Genomic DNA, 18750 nt, shown 5'->3' with positions numbered 1-18750 from the left:
TATAGAAACAATAACGTATTAGAACAACTGCATTAATTATAAATAAAGCTGTGATTTGCAGCTGCGCTACTGTCAGAGCTGCTGTTATAGAAAATTAATCAACACCTGACGACCAATCAGAGTCCAGAATTCAGCAGCAGCACGATGATGTTAATTCAGGTATATCATATTGTATATATGTAGAACATGTAGAAATCTTAAAATCTTAGAAATCTGGCAGAAGCATCGGGGTTAAATACGTTTAATTTTTTTTTTTAATGGATGTATAAACGACTCACATGTTCGTGATCTCGCTGCCGTGTTCCTCCAGGTGCGTACCCTCGCCTGTCCCTCAGCTTCAAGCTGAAGAGGAACATCGGCTACTTCATCCTGCAGACCTACATGCCCTCCATCCTGATCACCATCCTGTCCTGGGTCTCCTTCTGGATCAACTACGACGCCTCCGCAGCCCGAGTCGCTTTAGGTACAAACTCCAGCGCTCACTGCTTACTGTAGCGCTAGTCTGTGTTTTAGCCTGTTAACTGTAACGCTAGTCTGTGCTTTAGCCCGTTTACTGTAATACTAGTCTGCGCTTTAGCCCGTTTACTGTAACGCTAGTCTGCGCTTTAGCCCGTTTACTGTAACGCTCGTCTGCATTTTAGCCTGTTTACTGTAATGCTAGTCTGCGCTTTAGCCTGTTTACTCTAACGCTAGTCTGCGCTTTAGCCCGTTTACTGTAACGCTAGTCTGCGCTTTAGCCCGTTTAGTGTAATGCTAGTCTGCGCTTTAGCCCGTTTACTGTAACGCTAGTCTGCGCTTTAGCCCGTTTACTGTAACGCTAGTTTGCGCTTTAGCCTGTTTACTGTAACGCTAGTTTGCGCTTTAGCCCGTTTACTGTAACGCTAGTCTGCATTTTAGCCCGTTTACTGTAATGCTAGTCTGCGCTTTAGCCCGTTTACTGTAACGCTAGTCTGCGCTTTAGCCCGTTTACTGTAACGCTCGTCTGCATTTTAGCCCGTTTACTGTAATGCTAGTCTGCGCTTTAGCCCGTTTACTGTAACGCTAGTCTGCGCTTTAGCCCGTTTACTGTAACGCTAGTCTGCGCTTTAGCCCGTTTAGTGTAATGCTAGTCTGCGTTTTAGCCCGTTTACTGTAACGCTAGTCTGCGCTTTAGCCCGTTTACTGTAACGCTAGTTTGCGCTTTAGCCCGTTTACTGTAACGCTAGTTTGCGCTTTAGCCCGTTTACTGTAACGCTAGTCTACGCTTTAGCCCGTTAACTGTAGCGCTAGTCTGCGCTTTAGCCCGTTTAGTGTAATGCTAGTCTGCGCTTTAGCCCGTTAACTGTAGCGCTAGTTTTAGGTTGATATTATATTTTATTAATTTGCTGTGTGTGAAATTGGACTGTGCTTAAAAGTTGTAGCTGAACATTTAATGTTTGAACGTTTAAACCAGATATCGCTAGTATGGCTAACACATTGGATTTCAAATGAATTCTATGTTTTTATTAAATATTGTGTGAATCTTTTATTATATTTATTTAGTAATTGACGTGGCTTTGATGGTCTTTAACGGGATTTATTCCCTCGTCCTGTATGTGAGTAATTCAGTGATGGGAAACATCCGATTCATTTCAACGAATCATTACCAGGTTTTTTTTGGTTTGTCACTAAAACCGTTCAATAAACTTTATTTTCTAATGAATAAAATAAGGTTATAGCTTCACGCTGATTCAGTCACAGAGCGTCTAGAACGTGTCGACTCTTTAACCAACAAACAACACTGATGTAATAACTATAATGGTTTCTCCTGCGAAAGTTAGCGAAAGTTATATGCGTCTCTTATAACAAACTCCTGCAACTTAAACACGCTGCCAAGTTTTGGACAAACGATGTCCCGGCGCTAGCAAAGCTCGCCGTTTGTGGTGTCACTGTGATGGATCGCGTGCCGTTAGTTGCCAGGACGGAGACGGTAATGAGACTCGGTGAGTTATAGAGTCATGAACTGGACACGAATGGAAGAGAATGATTTACTTCTGTCATTGTTTACGGCAATGACGTCATTAAACGCACAGAAAAACACTGCTTCCTTCTGCCATCTGTTAGCCTGGGTGTATAACCAGATCCAAATTAGCATTAATGCTATCATAATTAGCTAATAATGCTATTATTATAATGCTATTATGGAGGCAAAACAAGCTGGAGTGAGAAACAGCACATCACACCCTCTCACCTCGACACAGACTGATTTATTTTATACGCTGTTTTATTCTTAAATCTCTTGTTTTTTTGTTTGTCATCCTGATAGCTAACTGAATCCAGGTCGGATGCCAATCAGTGTGTGTGTGTGTGTGTGTGTGTGTGTGTGTGTGTGTTCCAGCGTGACAGGGAAAAATGCAGGCTGTCAGTAAAGAGAAAGAACAAAACCATGCAGAGGAATCAGAGCGCTCGGCTGAATATGAATTAGTTAGCAGTTAGCGAGTAAACAGATCTCATTTCTATCACAAGCTAATAAAAACGATTTTAAAAAACTAGCACTACAGTAAACAAATATGCTAAGCTGATAATCTGCCTGATAAGGTTAATAAAATGAAATTATTCTAACTAATAATAGCAGTAATTAGCAATATTTAATTAATTTGAATTGTTATTTATATTTGCGTACACCATTACTAGCGCTAGCAACAATATTCACTCATAATGCTAATGCTAATTAGCCAAAAAAACTTCATTTATATGTGTAAATATAAATATTAGCAAATCAAAAGAGCTTTTTTTCATGAATGATCCAAATTACAATCATTCTGAGCTTTCATTTATTTTATTTCTTTTTTTTAGAGACTTTATTACCTGATGTTTGGATGTAGATGTACAATTATTAAAAACAGAACAGTGTCTGTCTAAAAATATGAAAATATATATATATATATAAGAATTAAAATGTACGTCGCTTTATCCTCTTATTCTTGTTTTTCTTTTTATTTTAAATAACGAAACCTTTCTATTTTCTGTGCAGGTATTACGACCGTGCTCACCATGACGACCATCAACACACACCTGCGAGAGACGCTGCCTAAAATCCCGTACGTCAAAGCCATCGACATGTACCTGATGGGCTGCTTCGTCTTCGTCTTCCTCGCCCTGCTCGAGTACGCGCTCGTCAACTACATCTTCTTCGGACAGGGACCTCAGCGGCAGAAGAAAGCGGCGGAGAAAGCGTCCAACGCCAACAACGAGAAACTCAGGATGGATCCCAACAAGGTACGTATTTATGAGGAAGGAGTCTCCAGTGTCAGCGCTTTGTAACAGTCAGAGCTAAAGCCGGAACCGAGGAGTTTACGTGATAACAAGCAGCGTTTTTTTGTCTTAAAGAGAACAAAGAGAGGCTGATGAAGCACTGCTATAACATACACTATATTTCCAAAAGTATGTGCACCCCTGACCATCACAAGACATCACATATGTGCTTGCTGAACGTCTCATTCCAGATTTATTCGCTGTTATAATAAGCTCCACTCTTCTGCGAAGTCTTTCCACTAGATGTTGGAGCGTGGCTGTGGGGATTTGTGTTCATTCAGCTACAAGAGCATTAGTGAGGTCAGGCGCTGATGTTGGGATGTCGAGGAGGTCTGGGGTTCAGTCGGTGCTCCAGTTCATCCCAAAGGTGTTCAGTGGGGTTGAGGTCAGGGCTCTGTGCAGGACACTCGAGTTCTTCCACTCCAACCTTCACACACCATGTCTTCATGGAGCTCGCTTTGTGCACAGGGGCATTGTCATGCTGGAACAGGTTTGAGTCTCTTAGTTCCAGTGAAGGGAAACTGTAAAGCTACAGCACACAGAGACGTTCTATACAACTGTGTGGTTTAATGTTTGTGGTAACAGTTTGGAGAAGAAGCACATATGGGTGTGATGGTCAGGGGTGCACATACTTTTGGTCATATACTGTATGTGTCCTAAAAGTGATATTACATGTAACTCTTAGAAGAAAAAAGGTAAAATCTAGAGTTGTGTCCCAAATGATGTACTCTACACTCTACACTATACACGTTTAGTATCATCTCAAATGGAACACTAACATTTTTTTAACCGGAAGTACGAGCCGTTTCCTAGGCGATAGCAAACGACGTCAAACTCACGTAACATGACGCCGCTAGCTTTAGCAGAATATCCAGAGTTAACGAAAATTAATTTCTTCCTTTTACTGTTTATGGCAACGTTATCTTTTATTCCCAACATGACGTTTTTTGATTCTGAGCAAATTTGAGCCAGCGTCAGCGCCTGGTAGCCCCGCCCCCTTTTCCACTACGTAAGCAAATCTGCAACCGTCGCGTGCATGAAGCGTCCAACGTTCCACACTTTGTTTTCTCGTTGTTTCTTCTTCTCGTTGGAATTTTCAGTGTGAACACACCACTCACACTATTTACACTACAGAACAGCGATAGTGCATAAGTTTGCGATTTGGGATGCAGCTTAGAAATCTTAAGATTTCTTTGGTTGTCCCAGTGGGGAAATTCTCTGTAGAACCTTGAAGAAAAGATGTTCTTCAAAGAGACTAGGATGCCAAGAATATCCAAAGAACCTTTAAGAAACCTTTGAGGAACCTTTTGTACTTGATTTCAGGAACAGGTTTGAGCCTCGTAGCTCCAGTGAAGGGAAACTGCTGGGTGTGATGGTCAGGGGCGCACATACTTATGGTCATATAGTGTAAGTGAGACCAGGAAGTCACCATTCAACATTAAAAGTAACTATAAGCGGCTAAAAAGTATGACGTGTCATTTTTTTTAATTGATGAAAATTTCACAGACACACACACACACACACACACACACAGAGTGTTTATTACTTATATAATGCATGTAGCTTTGCTAACCTGGTGTTTTCTGTTCTGATCATTTTGTCCAGTCAGTTTTCATTTTATAAATGTTTATAAATGTTTATAAATGTTTATTAATGTTTATAAATGGTTATGAATGTTTATGAATGTTTATGAATGGTTATTAATGGTTATTAATGTTTCATAAACAGCATCACAGAGCTGATCGAATGTGCTGTTGATATCCGACAGCCAAAAAAAAAGAAAAACAAACTCAAGAAAAAAATATCAAGTGCTTCAGTAGCGAACGTTAGAGTTCTGTATGATAAACTGTATTTTAAAATTAAAAAATTTAAGCAAAATAAAAGGAAAAATGGAAAATGATTAGTGCTAAAACTCATAATAAGCCTTTTTTTCTAGACTCTGAGACAAAATATGAATAGAGCTGATCAATGTTCAACGTCACGTTGATTCATTTAAGCACAGAAACGAGATCTCGAGAGCGAAAATCCAAAACTGGCTCACGGGCAGCTGAGGGATTCGAACTCAGAACCTTCCACAGGAACCGAACTGCTGAAGTTCCACTGGCTCCTGATATTATGAAGAACATCATGATTGAGTTTTTGATCAGATTAAAAACAGCCAAACAAACAAACAAACAGACAAACAAAAAAAATCATACATTAAAAAAAAAAAAACGTGAAAAGGGAAAAATCATCTTGAAAATTTGTCATTTTTACTAAATTTTTGTTTCTGAAAGAAAAGAACATGGTGTAATGATTTTCTCAAAATAAATAAAAACAACAAATTTTCAAGATGATTCTCCATTTTCATTAATTTTTTTAGTAAGTTAGTTTTTTTATTTAAAAAAAAATGGATATTGACTGATATTATGAAGAACATCATGATGAAGTGTTGATCAGAACCAGATGTTTTGATGTCAAAAGTTTAAATCCAGCCACAAACTGACTTTAAACATTTACATATATTTACATATAAAATATATTCTGACTGTGAATAATTTTTGTTCGCATTTTTTCCAAAGTAACTGAGAAAACCTTTTTTTCTGACCTTTTCTTTATCCCAGACTTCTGTAGGAAAAAATTAGAGATATTAAATTTAAAGAATTAATTTTAGTTTTTAGATTTTGTTTAGAATTTCTAGCGGTTTGTTTATTTTCTGACGCTCGTTTAGTTCCTGCTTCCTCTCACATCCTAATAACACATCCGCAATCTAAACCTTTATATTATCATCATTATTATTATTATTATTATTATTATTATTATTATTATTATTATTCTAAGTGAAGTGTAGCGTGACTAAGCGAGTTGCTCGTCCGGGCCCGAGGCGGCTGACGGTGTGGTTCTGTGTGCTTGCAGTGGTTGATGGGAAATGTAGTTCAGAGAAACGATGCTCTGTATGCCAGAATGAAACCGAGGGATATTGACGCTCATGACTCGATGTGGGAACCGATCTTTGTGGACGATGCGGCGATAGGACTAGGCGAGCAAAAAAATAAGGTATCATGTGACGAGTCATGGACGAATCCATCGATCCTGGTTGTTCTGTTTTGGTTTCAGAGCACGATTTAGTTTTTTTTTCTTTCATCGCTACCATCGCTTGTCCTACACCCGCTCTTCATTCCGCAATCAAAAGCGCTAGCTTAAACAAACAATGCTAACAACAACAACAACAACAACGCAGGCTTAAACAAACAATGCTAACAACAACAACAACAACAACGCAGGCTTAAACAAACAATGCTAACGACAACAACAACAACACAAGCATAAACAAACAATGCTAACAACAACAACAACACAAGCTTAAACAAACAATGCTAACAACAACAACACAAGCTTAAACAAACAATGCTAACAACAACAACAACAACAACGCAAGCTTAAACAAACAATGCTAACAACAACAACAACAACGCAAGCTTAAACAAACAATGCTAACAACAACAACAACAACACAAGCTTAAACAAACAATGCTAACAACAACAACAACGCAAGCTTAAACAAACAATGCTAACAACAATAACAACAACAACTACATGTGATTTACTGTAACCTTTCCAAAGTGTAAACAAACAATCAAATCACACAGACATAAACATTACAAAGCAAATTACTGTTTATTATTAAAACTCTGTTTATTACTGTGACCTATATTACCCTAATACTTTTAACCTTTTTAAGCAATTTTATTTCTGCAATTTTATTATTTTTAATCCAAAAACTTATCATATATTTTTCATTTCTAACTTTTACAAAGTGTGTCAAAACATAAATTACCCCAATACTAATAACTGTATTAATTCTACAGTTTACAATTTTATTAATTTTATATCCAAAAACTTGGTTAAAAAACTATTATTATTATTATTATTATTATTATTATTATTATTATTGTTATTATTATTATTATTATTATTATTATTATTATTATTATAAATTTTTTAAATTTCAGTTCACATTTTTAAAATTCTAATTAAAATGAAGCAACTTGTCATGTATAATAATATTTTAATTTAATTTAATTTTTAATTTAAGAGCTGATGAATGTTTAAGTTTGTTTAATTTTGGACGTATTCATGCGTAATTATTTTATATTATTATGTTATTAAAACTTTAACACAACAAATGGTATTATAATATAAATTAAATATATTGTTTATAAGTTATTTTGGTTATTTTATTTCTTTTTCTATATTATATTATTTATTTATACAGTATATAAATAAATAATATAATGTAATAATAATAAATAAAATAATATATAAACAATATATTTATCATTATCATATTACTAACTTTACTTTAATACTTTAATAATATACATAAAACATAAATTATTATTATTATTATTATTATTTTATGTATATTATTAGTAAAGTTAGTAATATGGTGATGATATTTATATAATAAATTTCGAAGATATAATTTTTTATAAATGTTTAAGTGTTTTAATTATAATAAGTAGGATTTCTTTATTCAAGAGATTAAAATTGAATTTTAAATCTGATCATTGTACATTATGTATATATATATATATATAAACATTATACAAATATACAGTACAAAGTGCAAAAGTCTTAGTCGTGTGTAAAGAAATGCTGTAGAGTAAAGACGCCTTCAAAAATAATGAAATTAAATGTTTCTACATTTTAAAAAATCCTATAAAGAGCAGTAAACAGTAATAAATGAAACAAAGTCAGTATTTAATGTGACGATCCTTCACTTTAAATAAATAAAGCAGTATCTGAGGTGCAGTGTGTGCAGTTTTATAAGGAAATGAGCTGGAAGTGTTACTGAGCATCTTGCAGAAGCAGCCACAGTTCTTCTGGAGACTTTGACTGTCGACTCGCTTCTTATTTCTGCAGCGAAACCCAGCAGCCTTCATTATGTTTTTATCTGAAAAGTGTCTCTTATGGAATCTGCTGCTTTCTTTACTGACATACAAACATTTTTCTGTAACGTTTCATTTTGTGCTGGAAAACTAATGTTTGGAATCTAAAAGGTTTTCGTACTGAATCCATAATGTAGAAGCCAGAAAATAAACATCTATAATAAAGTTTGTACTAAAAAAATAGGGTGCCAAGACTTTTGCACAGTGCTGTATATATATATATATATATATATATATATAATTCAAATCATTTTCATTTTCATTAATGTGGGTAAGTTTATATTCTAATTAAAGTTTTTTATATTCTAATTCTAAGTTAGAAAGGAAATGTAAACTTGAAAACAACTTTTAATAAATAAAATAAATAAATAAAACCTGGTTCCCAAACACACACACACACACACACACACACATATAAAACACTGTATATATTTTATCTGATGTTAATCGATAAGCAAGAGATGAAGTGAATAAAATAAAATAAATAAAATGATGCGAATGAAATATTTACATATTTTCGGCTTTCTCAGATCATTTCCACTCTCCTGCGACTCATACTCACAAACGTACGTGACCATTGTGCCGTGTGTGTGTGTGTGTGTGTGCGTGTGTGTGCCGTGTGTGTGTGTGTGTGTGTGCGTGTGTGCCGTGTGTGTGTGTGTGTGTGTGTGTGTAGCACTTGAAATACATCAACTGTGTGAAATTATAATGTAGTAATAATTTTGTGTTATTTCTTTTCACTCACTTCCTTCCTGTCTTCATAAGAATTAATGTTAGTGCTTTATTGGAGCTTTATGAGATAATATAACAAAAAATGATATTTAAAATAAAAAAAAAAATCATAGAATTCACAGAGAACCTGCTGCTCGTTTGCATTTCCAGCTAGCAATAGTTCATTGTTAGCATTGTTATGAATAATGAACATTTCAGGACTAATTTCTATCGTCTTTCAGATGGACCCTCATGAGAACATCCTCCTCACGCCTCTGGAGATGAAGAACGAGATGTCTCCGTCTGAGTTAGCTCTGGGTCTCGGCGACCCGCGCAGCACCATGCTAGCGTACGACAGCTCGGCGCTACAGTACCGGAAAGCGGGACTCGCTCGGCAGAACTTCGGACGGAACGCGCTGGAACGTCACGTCACTCAGAAGAAAAGTCGGCTGCGGAGACGCGCCTCGCAGCTGAAGATCACCATCCCCGACTTGACTGACGTGAACTCGATCGACAAGTGGTCGAGGATGATCTTCCCCACCGTCTTTTCCTTCTTCAACGTCGTCTACTGGCTCTACTACATCAACTGAGCGGGACGTTTGATTTGTTTTTCTCGTTTCGATTTGTTTCCTGCTGTTTATTTTCGTAATCCTGTGTTCCACTACTGTTCATAACGTAAGCGTCGGGACGAATCAGGCACCGAGAACGATGTAGCTGAAGCTAATTATTCGCTATATCGCTAACTAGCTAGCGGTATTAAGTAACAGGAGTTTGAATTTGAATGTAGCTAGCATTTTATTCCTCGTTTACTGCAGTTTTTTTAATTGTTTTTGCTATTTTGAAAAGGAAACTGAGAGAAATGTAGTTATTAAGTATTAGAGAAATCTTTATAAGGAAGTGTTAAGTACAGTATTGGAACACAGACGAATATTTTAATATTTTATTACCTTAACTTATAAAAAACGAATGCTAGTTTATCGTTTAGCATTCCTTAATTGCTGGCTAACGCGACTACACTTAAACAGACCACGCCTTCTACAGGTGTTACGCTTCTACAGGTGTTACGCCTCCTACAGGTTGTTACGCCTTCTACAGGTGTTACGCTTCTACAGGTGTTACGCCTCTACAGGTGTTACGCTTCTACAGGTGTTACGCCTCCTACAGGTGTTACGCTTCTACAGGTGTTACGCCTCCTACAGGTGTTACGCTTCTACAGGTGTTACGCCTCCTACAGGTGTTACGCTTCTACAGGTGTTACGCTTCTACAGGTGTTACGCCTCTACAGGTGTTACGCCTCCTACAGGTGTTACGCTTCTACAGGTGTTACGCCTTCTACAGGTGTTACGCCTCCTACAGGTGTTACGCTTCTACAGGTGTTACGCCTCCTACAGGTGTTACGCTTCTACAGGTGTTACGCCTTCTACAGGTGTTACGCTTCTACAGGTGTTACGCTTCTACAGGTGTTACGCTTCTACAGGTGTTACGCTTCTACAGGTGTTACGCTTCTACAGGTGTCTTAGGTTTTACAGTCAATTCTACAGTCTGTTTCAATGTTTACATTTACTTATTTATTATAATTTTTTTTCTTGTTCAACTTATACACAATTTCACGTCCTTCTTACGATAATATTAAGTGAAACTGCCAGTGAGTGAAATTAACTCATTAATTGATTTTTCTATTTTTGATTTGTTTTTATTTTGTAATATGTAGAAGTATCACGTTGTGTAGTTTAATTAGAGAGTAGAATAGTTTTTATATTTTTGTTTTTTACACTACGTAATTGATATTTTATTATTATTATTATTATTATTATTATTATTATTATTATATTTTTTATTAAATTGTAATGCAATTTTAATTAATTATTAATTATTTTATTAATTATTATAAGTATTATTATTATTATTATTATTATTATTATTATTATTATTATTATTACATTACTGCAAAATGAAGAAGGAATTTTTACTTTCATTACTTTAGACAAGCTGCTATTCTTCAGCTTCATTAAACAATTTAATTAAATTTTTAACTAATTAATTAAATATGTTTAGATCCTTAAATTTTTAGGTCAATTGTATAAAAAAAAAATTACAGATAGTGCAAGGACGATTCGAGAGGTTCAGTGAGGGCTTTAAAAAAATACAAGAAATATCTAATTTAAAAAATTGCATTTGGTCAGAATTTTTTCATAATTTTTAAATAAATAAGTTTTTAAATTATTTATTTTAATTATTATCTGAATTTTTCTTTTGTTCTTTTTTTTTCATTCTGTATTTTCTGAACACAGCCAGCAGTTAAGGAGTCTGGAAAAGAAATTAAAACTAATTAAATTTTTCTTTTTTTTGCTCTATTTTTTGTAAATACATGCTGTATAGGATTGTTATATGTATTCGAATCAAGTACGCATTATTACTATTAAGCATATATATGTGTGTGTTTACATACGGAATGATCTGTTTCTTTATAAAAATGTGAAAGATAAACGCCTGAAGGAATCGCGGGGGAAAGACACCGACGTCGTGGACTGTACAGAGTCTTTCTCTCCGTCTGGAAAGTTTCACTTTATCAGGAAAAAAAAGGACGACTTGAATCTGCTCTTCTTACCTTTTACGCCGGAGGATGTAAATATTTCTGTCGAACCTTCAGACTAAACGCCTGTAAGTGATGAAGCACAATAAGGAGGGGTTTAGAGGGAGGAGGAGAGAAAGGGTTAATAACGCTCTCTGTCACGCTTTTATTCATCACACGCTACAGCTGCGCTTTAAATTATTTATTTATTTATTTACTAAAAGCGCTTTTATTTAAAATAATAAACTCTAATAATGTCTCATAATCCTCGAATAAAACGTGCCGATAATCAGTCGTGTGTCGTACTGCGATATTTTAAACACATGATGTTTCACTTCCTGTGCTTTTATACATCTCATACATCACTTCCTGTGTTTTTATACATCTCATACATCACTTCCTGTATTTTTATTCATCTCGTACGTCACTTCCTGTGCTTTTATTCATGTCTCATACGTCACTTCCTGTACTTTTATTCATGTCTCATGCATCACTTCCTGTACTTTTATTCTCATTAAATGTCATGTTTGTAGATCACCAGAGGCTGTTTCCATGGATACATTTAAACAGAAGTCGTTACCGTGGTTACATTTAGTATGAAGTTGTTTCCATGGTTACGTTCAGCCAGAAGTCATTTCTATTACATTTAATCTGCAGACGTTTCCATGGTTACATTCAGCCAGAATTTGTTTTATTGCTGCATTTAAACAGATGCAGTTCCCATGGTTACGTTTATTCCCTAATCGTTCCCATGGTTACGTTCAGCCGGAAGTCATTTCTAAGGTTAAGTTTAGTCTAAAGTCATTCCCATGGTTACAGCTAGTCCTAAATCGTTTCCATGGTTACGTTCAGCCAGAAGTCATTTCCACTGCTACATTTAGACAGAATTCATTTCATGGTAACATTTAGTCCAGAGTCGTTTCCATGGTTACGTTTAGTCTAACGATTTTTCCATCGTTACCTTCAGAAGTCATAGTCAGAGTTCCTGGTTTACGTTTAGAGAGACGCAGTTTCCATGGTTACAATTAGTCCTGAATCGTTTCCATGGCTGCATTCCGCCATACGTCGTTGCTATGGTTACATTCCGTCTGAAGCTGTTTCCATGGTTACATTCAGCCAGAAATCCTTCCTAAAAGTATTTTACTGTAATATCGGCACAGGTGTAGATGTTGTAGTTAGCGTAGCTGTAGTTATAAGAGTCACTTTTCTTCATCATAATAATATTAATATTAATCATGTGACCTGCGCTGCTGTACACTAATAAATTTAAAGCATATTTCAGTTATATATTTAATATTTATTAGCAGTTTAAAACGTTTAGCACACTATCATAAGTAGCACTTAGGCGACACCAAGCTAGCTAGCTAACATCCTGACAGATAAACGGGTCATTAGCAGCTGGATGAAGGTAGAAATGAAGATTAAACAGGAAGTCTCGTTAGCATGCAGAGCGCGTTGTCTGTAACGACACAAACACAAACGAGACCTTCGTGTAATTTTGCCCTGATTTATTTATTTATTTATTTATTTATTTATTTATTTCTATTGCTTTACTCTTTATCTCTCTATCATTCAGACGCTGTATAGAATTTCACGCTAGCGAGATCGTTTCTGTTGAACTGTGTGTTATTAGCGACAGGACGAGAGCAATCAGGGCTTCCTGTGTAAATACGGCGCAGCGCTAAAAACCCGATTATTGTAAATACGCTTCAATTTCTAATGTTTTATACTTTACTGTAACGGCATGGACGACGGCAAAACGGACAAATCATACTGTAAATATAAACAAACAAACAACAACAACAACAACAACAGCAACAGCAACAACACAAACCCAAGAGAGAGAGAATGTTCTTTCTGATTGCTTTGTGCTGCTGATTTTATGACTTTACTGAAAACACTGGAAAATAAACGATCCGCCATCAACCACTGTGTGTTCTGCTGTTTTACAGTGAGTGAGTAAGTTTTATTTATAAAGCACATTTAAATTCAGCATTACACTGACCAAAGTGCTGAACAAACCCAATACAACAAATTCTCAAATAGAATAAAAAAAAAAACAACAATAATAATAATAATAATAAAACAATATCAACAACAATGACAACAGTACATAATAAGTTAAAAGCCAAGAGAATAGAAATGTGTCTTAAGTCTAGACTTGAAAATAGAAAGAGAAGAAAAGCAAGAGAATAGAAATATAGAAAAATAGAGATTTTTTTCCATACCGTGAAAGGAAAGCGACGATTTAAGTGACGATGGAGATGATTCTCAGCTGATAATAATGGGTTTTAACAACTGAGCTAATTCATTTTTCAAGACAAAACTCAGAGTTAAAGATAATAAAGATTTTTTGCATGAGACTTTACATATGGAGCGAGATTTTCTAAATTCCCAACAACAGAATTTCTGGTTTTAGAGCGAACAAAGAGAATTATCTCAGTCTCATCCATGTTGAGCAGCAGGACGTTATTTGACATCCAGCATTTTACAGTCAGGTCCATAAATATTGGGACAGTGACACAGTTTTGGTAATTTTGCCTCTGTACACCACCACAGTGGATTTGAAATGAAGCAGTCAAGATGTGACTGAAGTGTAGACTTTCAGCTTTAATTCAAGGGGTTTAACAAAAATATTGCATTAACCGTTTAGGAATTACAGCCATTTTTTACAGAGTTCCTCCATTTTCACAGGCTCAAAAGTAATGGGACAATTGACTGATAAGCAGTTTCATGGCCAGCTATGGCCTGTTTTCTCCTTATATCATGATAAATTAAGGAGATAAAAGGTCTGGAGTTGATTCCAAGTGCTGAATTTGCATTTGGTAGCTGTTCATGGGAACTCTCAATATGCCGTCCAGAAAGGTGTTGATGCAAGTGAAGGAGGCCATCATTAGGCTGAAAAACCAAAACAGACCTATCAGAGAGATAGCAGAAACTTTAGGAGGGCCAAATCAACAATTTGGTACATTCTTAAAAAGAAGGAATGCACTGGCGAGCTCAGCAACACCAAAAGGCCTGGGAGACCACAGAAAACAACTAAAGTGGATGATTGCAGAATTCTTTTCTTATTGAAGAACAACCCCTTCACAACATCTAGCCAAGTCAGGAACACTCTGGAGGAGGTAGGCCTATCATTGTCAAAGTCTACAATCAAGAGCCACCTTCATGAATGTAAATACAGACGGTTTACCTCAAGATGCAAACCACCAGTAACACTCAAGAACACAAAGGCCAGATTAGACTTTGCTAAAAAACCTCTAAAAAAAGCCTGACCCGTTCTGATGCAAGATTAACTTGTACCAGATTGATGGGAAGAGAAAAGTATGGAGAAGGAAAGGAAGGGCTCATGATCCAAAGCATGCCACATCATCCGTCAAACATGTGGAGGCAGTGTTATGGCATGGGCATGTTTGGCCGCCAATGGAACTGGGTCACTGGGGTTTATTGATAATGTGACTGTTGATAGAAGTAGCAGGATGAATTCTGAAGTGTACAGAGCTATACTTTCTGCTCAGATTCAGTCAAATGCTGCAAAACTGATAGGACAGCGCTTCACAGTACAGATGGATAACAACCCAAAACATACTGTAAAAGCAGCCCAAGAGCTTGGAAATTAAATGTTCTTAAATGGCCGAGTCAGTCACCTGACCTCAACCCAACTGAGCTGCTTTTCACTTACTGAAGACAAATCTGAAGGCAGAAAGACCCACAAACAAGCAGCAACTGAAGATGGCTGCAGTAAAGACCTGGCAAATCATCTCAAGGGAGGAAACTCAGCATTTGGTGATGTCCATGGGGTCCAGACTTCAGGTAGTCATTGACTGCAAAGGATTTACCTCCAAGTAATAAAAATAATCCTAATATTTATGATTATATTAGTTTGTCCCATTACTTTTGAGCCTGTGAAAATGGAGGAACTCTGTAAAAAATGGCTGTAATTCCTAAACGGTTAATGCAATATTTTTGTTAAACCCCTTGAATTAAAGCTGAAAGTCTACGCTTCAGTCACATCTTGACTGCTTCATTTCAAATCCACTGTGGCGGTGTACAGAGGCAAAATTACCAAAACTGTGTCACTGTCCCAATATTTATGGACCTGACTGTATTTCCTCCAGACAGTCAATGAGAGGCGCATTAAAGCGTAAATTATTAAATTAACGTTCTCTGATGTTCTAAAAGGACAAATTAGACAGGAATGATAGCGCTTGGGGGCGGAGCCAGGAAATAGAGAATAAGAGTGTGGGAAGTTGTGTAAGATTTTCTTGGAGGTTTGTAGAGATTTGGACTCGGACGTGTGTGAAGCTGTGGCTGAATTCCAGATTTAAACCTCAGAGTGTGATTTCTACACACACACACACACACACACACACACCTTAACAAATCACCCACATGACTTCAGAATATTAGAACCAGGAAGTGAAAGATTATTTGTTTTGTTTTCAGTGAGAATCCATGGAGACGTCCATCAGAAGTAGAATGTAATGTAAGGAGCTGGAGGTTAGGAGTTCAGGGTTCTGATGGCTTCAGGGATGAAGCTCCTCTTCATCCTCTCAGTCCTGGCCATGTGGTTGTGGATCCCTGAAGATCTTTGTTCTCAGACTGGGCAGTCCTGACCTAGTGATCCGTTCAGAAGATCTCACCACCTTCTGTGGTCCTCAGCACTGCAGTTCCCGTTGAGGAACTTCTCTGTAGTGGCAGTATACAAGCTTTTCTGGGTAGCTGAGGAGATGTAGAACTTCCTCAGCTGTCTGAGATGGTCAAGTGGTGAAGTGTGTAGAGTCCATGAAGCTGCTCCTTATCTCCACTGGTGTTCCATCGATGGTTAGAGCTGTGTAGGTCCTCCGCTGTGTCATTCTGAAGTTCATAACCAGTTCCTTTGTCTTGCTGATGTTTAGGAGCAGGTTGTTGGGACGGCTGCTCCACTTCATCTCATCGTTCTTGGTGGTCATCACCGCAGGTCTCCTACCACAGCATCATCCACAAACTTCACGATGGTGCTACAGGAAATGCACACCTTCTTTCTCTTCTTCTCCTGCTCCGAGCTCGGAGCTGACACTCGGCTGGAATTCCCATCTGGGCTCTGGATTGATTCCTCCATCAGCGTGTGGCGTGAAGCTCTGCTGTGACGGATAAACGTGTGTGTCAGCGTGTGTGTCTGCGTGTGTGTCAGCGTGTGTGTCTGCGTGTGTGTCAGCGTGTGTGTCAGTGGCGGGATTAATTACAGGTTTAAAAATGAAACCTCGTGTTAACGCAGTGTTATGAAGCTTTCTCCAAACTGCGACCAAAACGTCACTCTTTTCTTTTATTTAAAAAAAGTGTTTAAGGAGCTCAAGTGCTAACCTGTGACATATTATTTATAGCATTTAAACACACACACACACTGGGATGGAGAATGATTTTTACACAGACTAGCGTTACAGTAAACGGGCTAAAGTGCAGACTAGCGTTAGAGTAAACGGGCTAAAGTGCAGACTAGCGTTACAGTAAACGGGCTAAAGTGCAGACTAGCGTTAGAGTAAACAGGCTAAAGCGCAGACTAGCGTTAGAGTAAACAGGCTAAAGCGCAGACTAGCGTTAGAGTAAACAGGCTAAAGTGCAGACTAGCGTTACAGTAAACAGGCTAAAGCGCAGACTAGCGTTAGAGTAAACGGGCTAAAGTGCAGACTAGCGTTACAGTAAACGGGCTAAAGCGCAGACTAGTGTTAGAGTAAACAGGCTAAAGCGCAGACTAGCGTTACAGTAAACAGGCTAAAGTGCAGACTAGCGTTACAGTAAACAGGCTAAAGCGCAGACTAGCGTTAGAGTAAACAGGCTAAAGCGCAGACTAGCGTTAGAGTAAACAGGCTAAAGTGCAGACTAGCGTTACAGTAAACAGGCTAAAGCGCAGACTAGCGTTAGAGTAAACAGGCTAAAGCGCAGACTAGCGTTAGAGTAAACAGGCTAAAGCGCAGACTAGCGTTACAGTAAACAGGCTAAAGCGCATACTAGTGTTAGAGTAAACGGGCTAAAGTGCAGACTAGCGTTACAGTAAACAGGCTAAAGCGCAGACTAGTGTTAGAGTAAACGGGCTAAAGTGCAGACTAGCGTTACAGTAAACAGGCTAAAGTGCATACTAGCGTTAGAGTAAACAGGCTAAAGCGCAGACTAGCGTTAGAGTAAACAGGCTAAAGCGCAGACTAGCGTTACAGTAAACAAGCTAAAGTGCATACTAGCGTTAGAGTAAACAGGCTAAAGTGCAGACTAGCGTTACAGTAAACAGGCTAAAGCACAGACTAGCGTTAGAGTAAACAGGCTAAAGTGCAGACTAGCGTTACAGTAAACGGGCTAAAGCACAGACTAGCGTTAGAGTAAACAGGCTAAAGTGCAGACTAGCGTTACAGTAAACGGGCTAAAGCACAGACTAGCGTTAGAGTAAACAGGCTAAAGTGCAGACTAGCGTTACAGTAAACGGGCTAAAGCACAGACTAGCGTTAGAGTAAACAGGCTAAAGTGCAGACTAGCGTTACAGTAAACGGGCTAAAGCACAGACTAGCGTTACAGTAAACGGGCTAAAGCACAGACTAGCGTTATAGCTGAAAGAAAGATGTAAAATAAGCTATTTTATGAATTATTGTTGTAAGTGTTAAAGGAGGTTTTTTTTATTATTATTATTATTATTTTAGCAGGATATGTGTGTGTGAGTGTGTGACTTAACATGAGGTTCTGCTTAAAAAAAAAACAAGGCTATTTGTTGCGCCTACGCACACACACACACACACACACACACACACACAAAACGAGCTTTAATGCTAATCGGCATGTGCAGAAATATGGAGCGTTAGCGCTTTTTGTTCTCCGCTGAGTCATTCGCTACGAAGCTGTTCTCAGTGTTATCGTTATCTCGGCTCAGCACGCAGTCGTGATGAAGTGGCCGATTTGCTCATCGCTGCTCTCCACCAGAGAAACACACACACAAACACACACACACACACACACAACACACACACACGAGTTACCACACGTCTCTTCTCCCCTCCCCCGCCGCCTCAGTGTGAGTGTGCAGAAGTTTAGCGTTAGCATGAACGGTGTTCAACGTTGTAGCTCTTTAGCTACGTTCTTGTCGTTAGTGAGTTTTACGTTCTGACACTGAATTCACACTAGCGAGTAACAAAGCGACAAAAAATTTTTCTTCTTTTATAAATCCAAATAATCGTCTTGAACAATTCCTCGGACCAATCGTACGGCTCATGTGGTCCGACGTTTTTTTCCGTTCCCCGCTCG

The 18750-nt window shown here is 37.6% G+C and overlaps 1 protein-coding gene across 5 annotated transcripts in view; it reads left to right on the top strand.

Annotated features, from left to right (window-relative positions):
• Positions 1–13413, top strand: part of LOC113524599 (gamma-aminobutyric acid receptor subunit beta-2) — a 32779-nt gene extending 19366 nt beyond the window's left edge. Inside the window, exons 4-8 of one of the 5 annotated variants that reach the window (XR_008304046.1) lie at positions 311–463; positions 2993–3237; positions 6169–6309; positions 9158–9956; positions 10028–13413. Coding sequence is in view for 2 of the 5 variants with exons in the window: in XM_053240425.1 (XP_053096400.1) it covers positions 311–463; positions 2993–3237; positions 6169–6309; positions 9158–9505 (887 nt within the window). In the remaining 3 variants the exon portion in view is untranslated. Of the gene's footprint in view, positions 1–310; positions 464–2992; positions 3238–6168; positions 6310–9157 lie in introns of all 5 variants that reach the window. The other 4 variants (XR_008304045.1, XR_008304047.1, XM_053240425.1 and 1 more) reach the window with 4 other exon arrangements.
• Positions 13414–18750: the final 5337 nt, after the last annotated feature.

Source organism: Pangasianodon hypophthalmus, chromosome 15 (assembly GCF_027358585.1).
Source record: "Pangasianodon hypophthalmus isolate fPanHyp1 chromosome 15, fPanHyp1.pri, whole genome shotgun sequence".
Classification (NCBI taxonomy): Eukaryota; Metazoa; Chordata; class Actinopteri; order Siluriformes; family Pangasiidae; genus Pangasianodon; species Pangasianodon hypophthalmus.
This window is presented reverse-complemented; position numbering and strand designations above follow the sequence as displayed.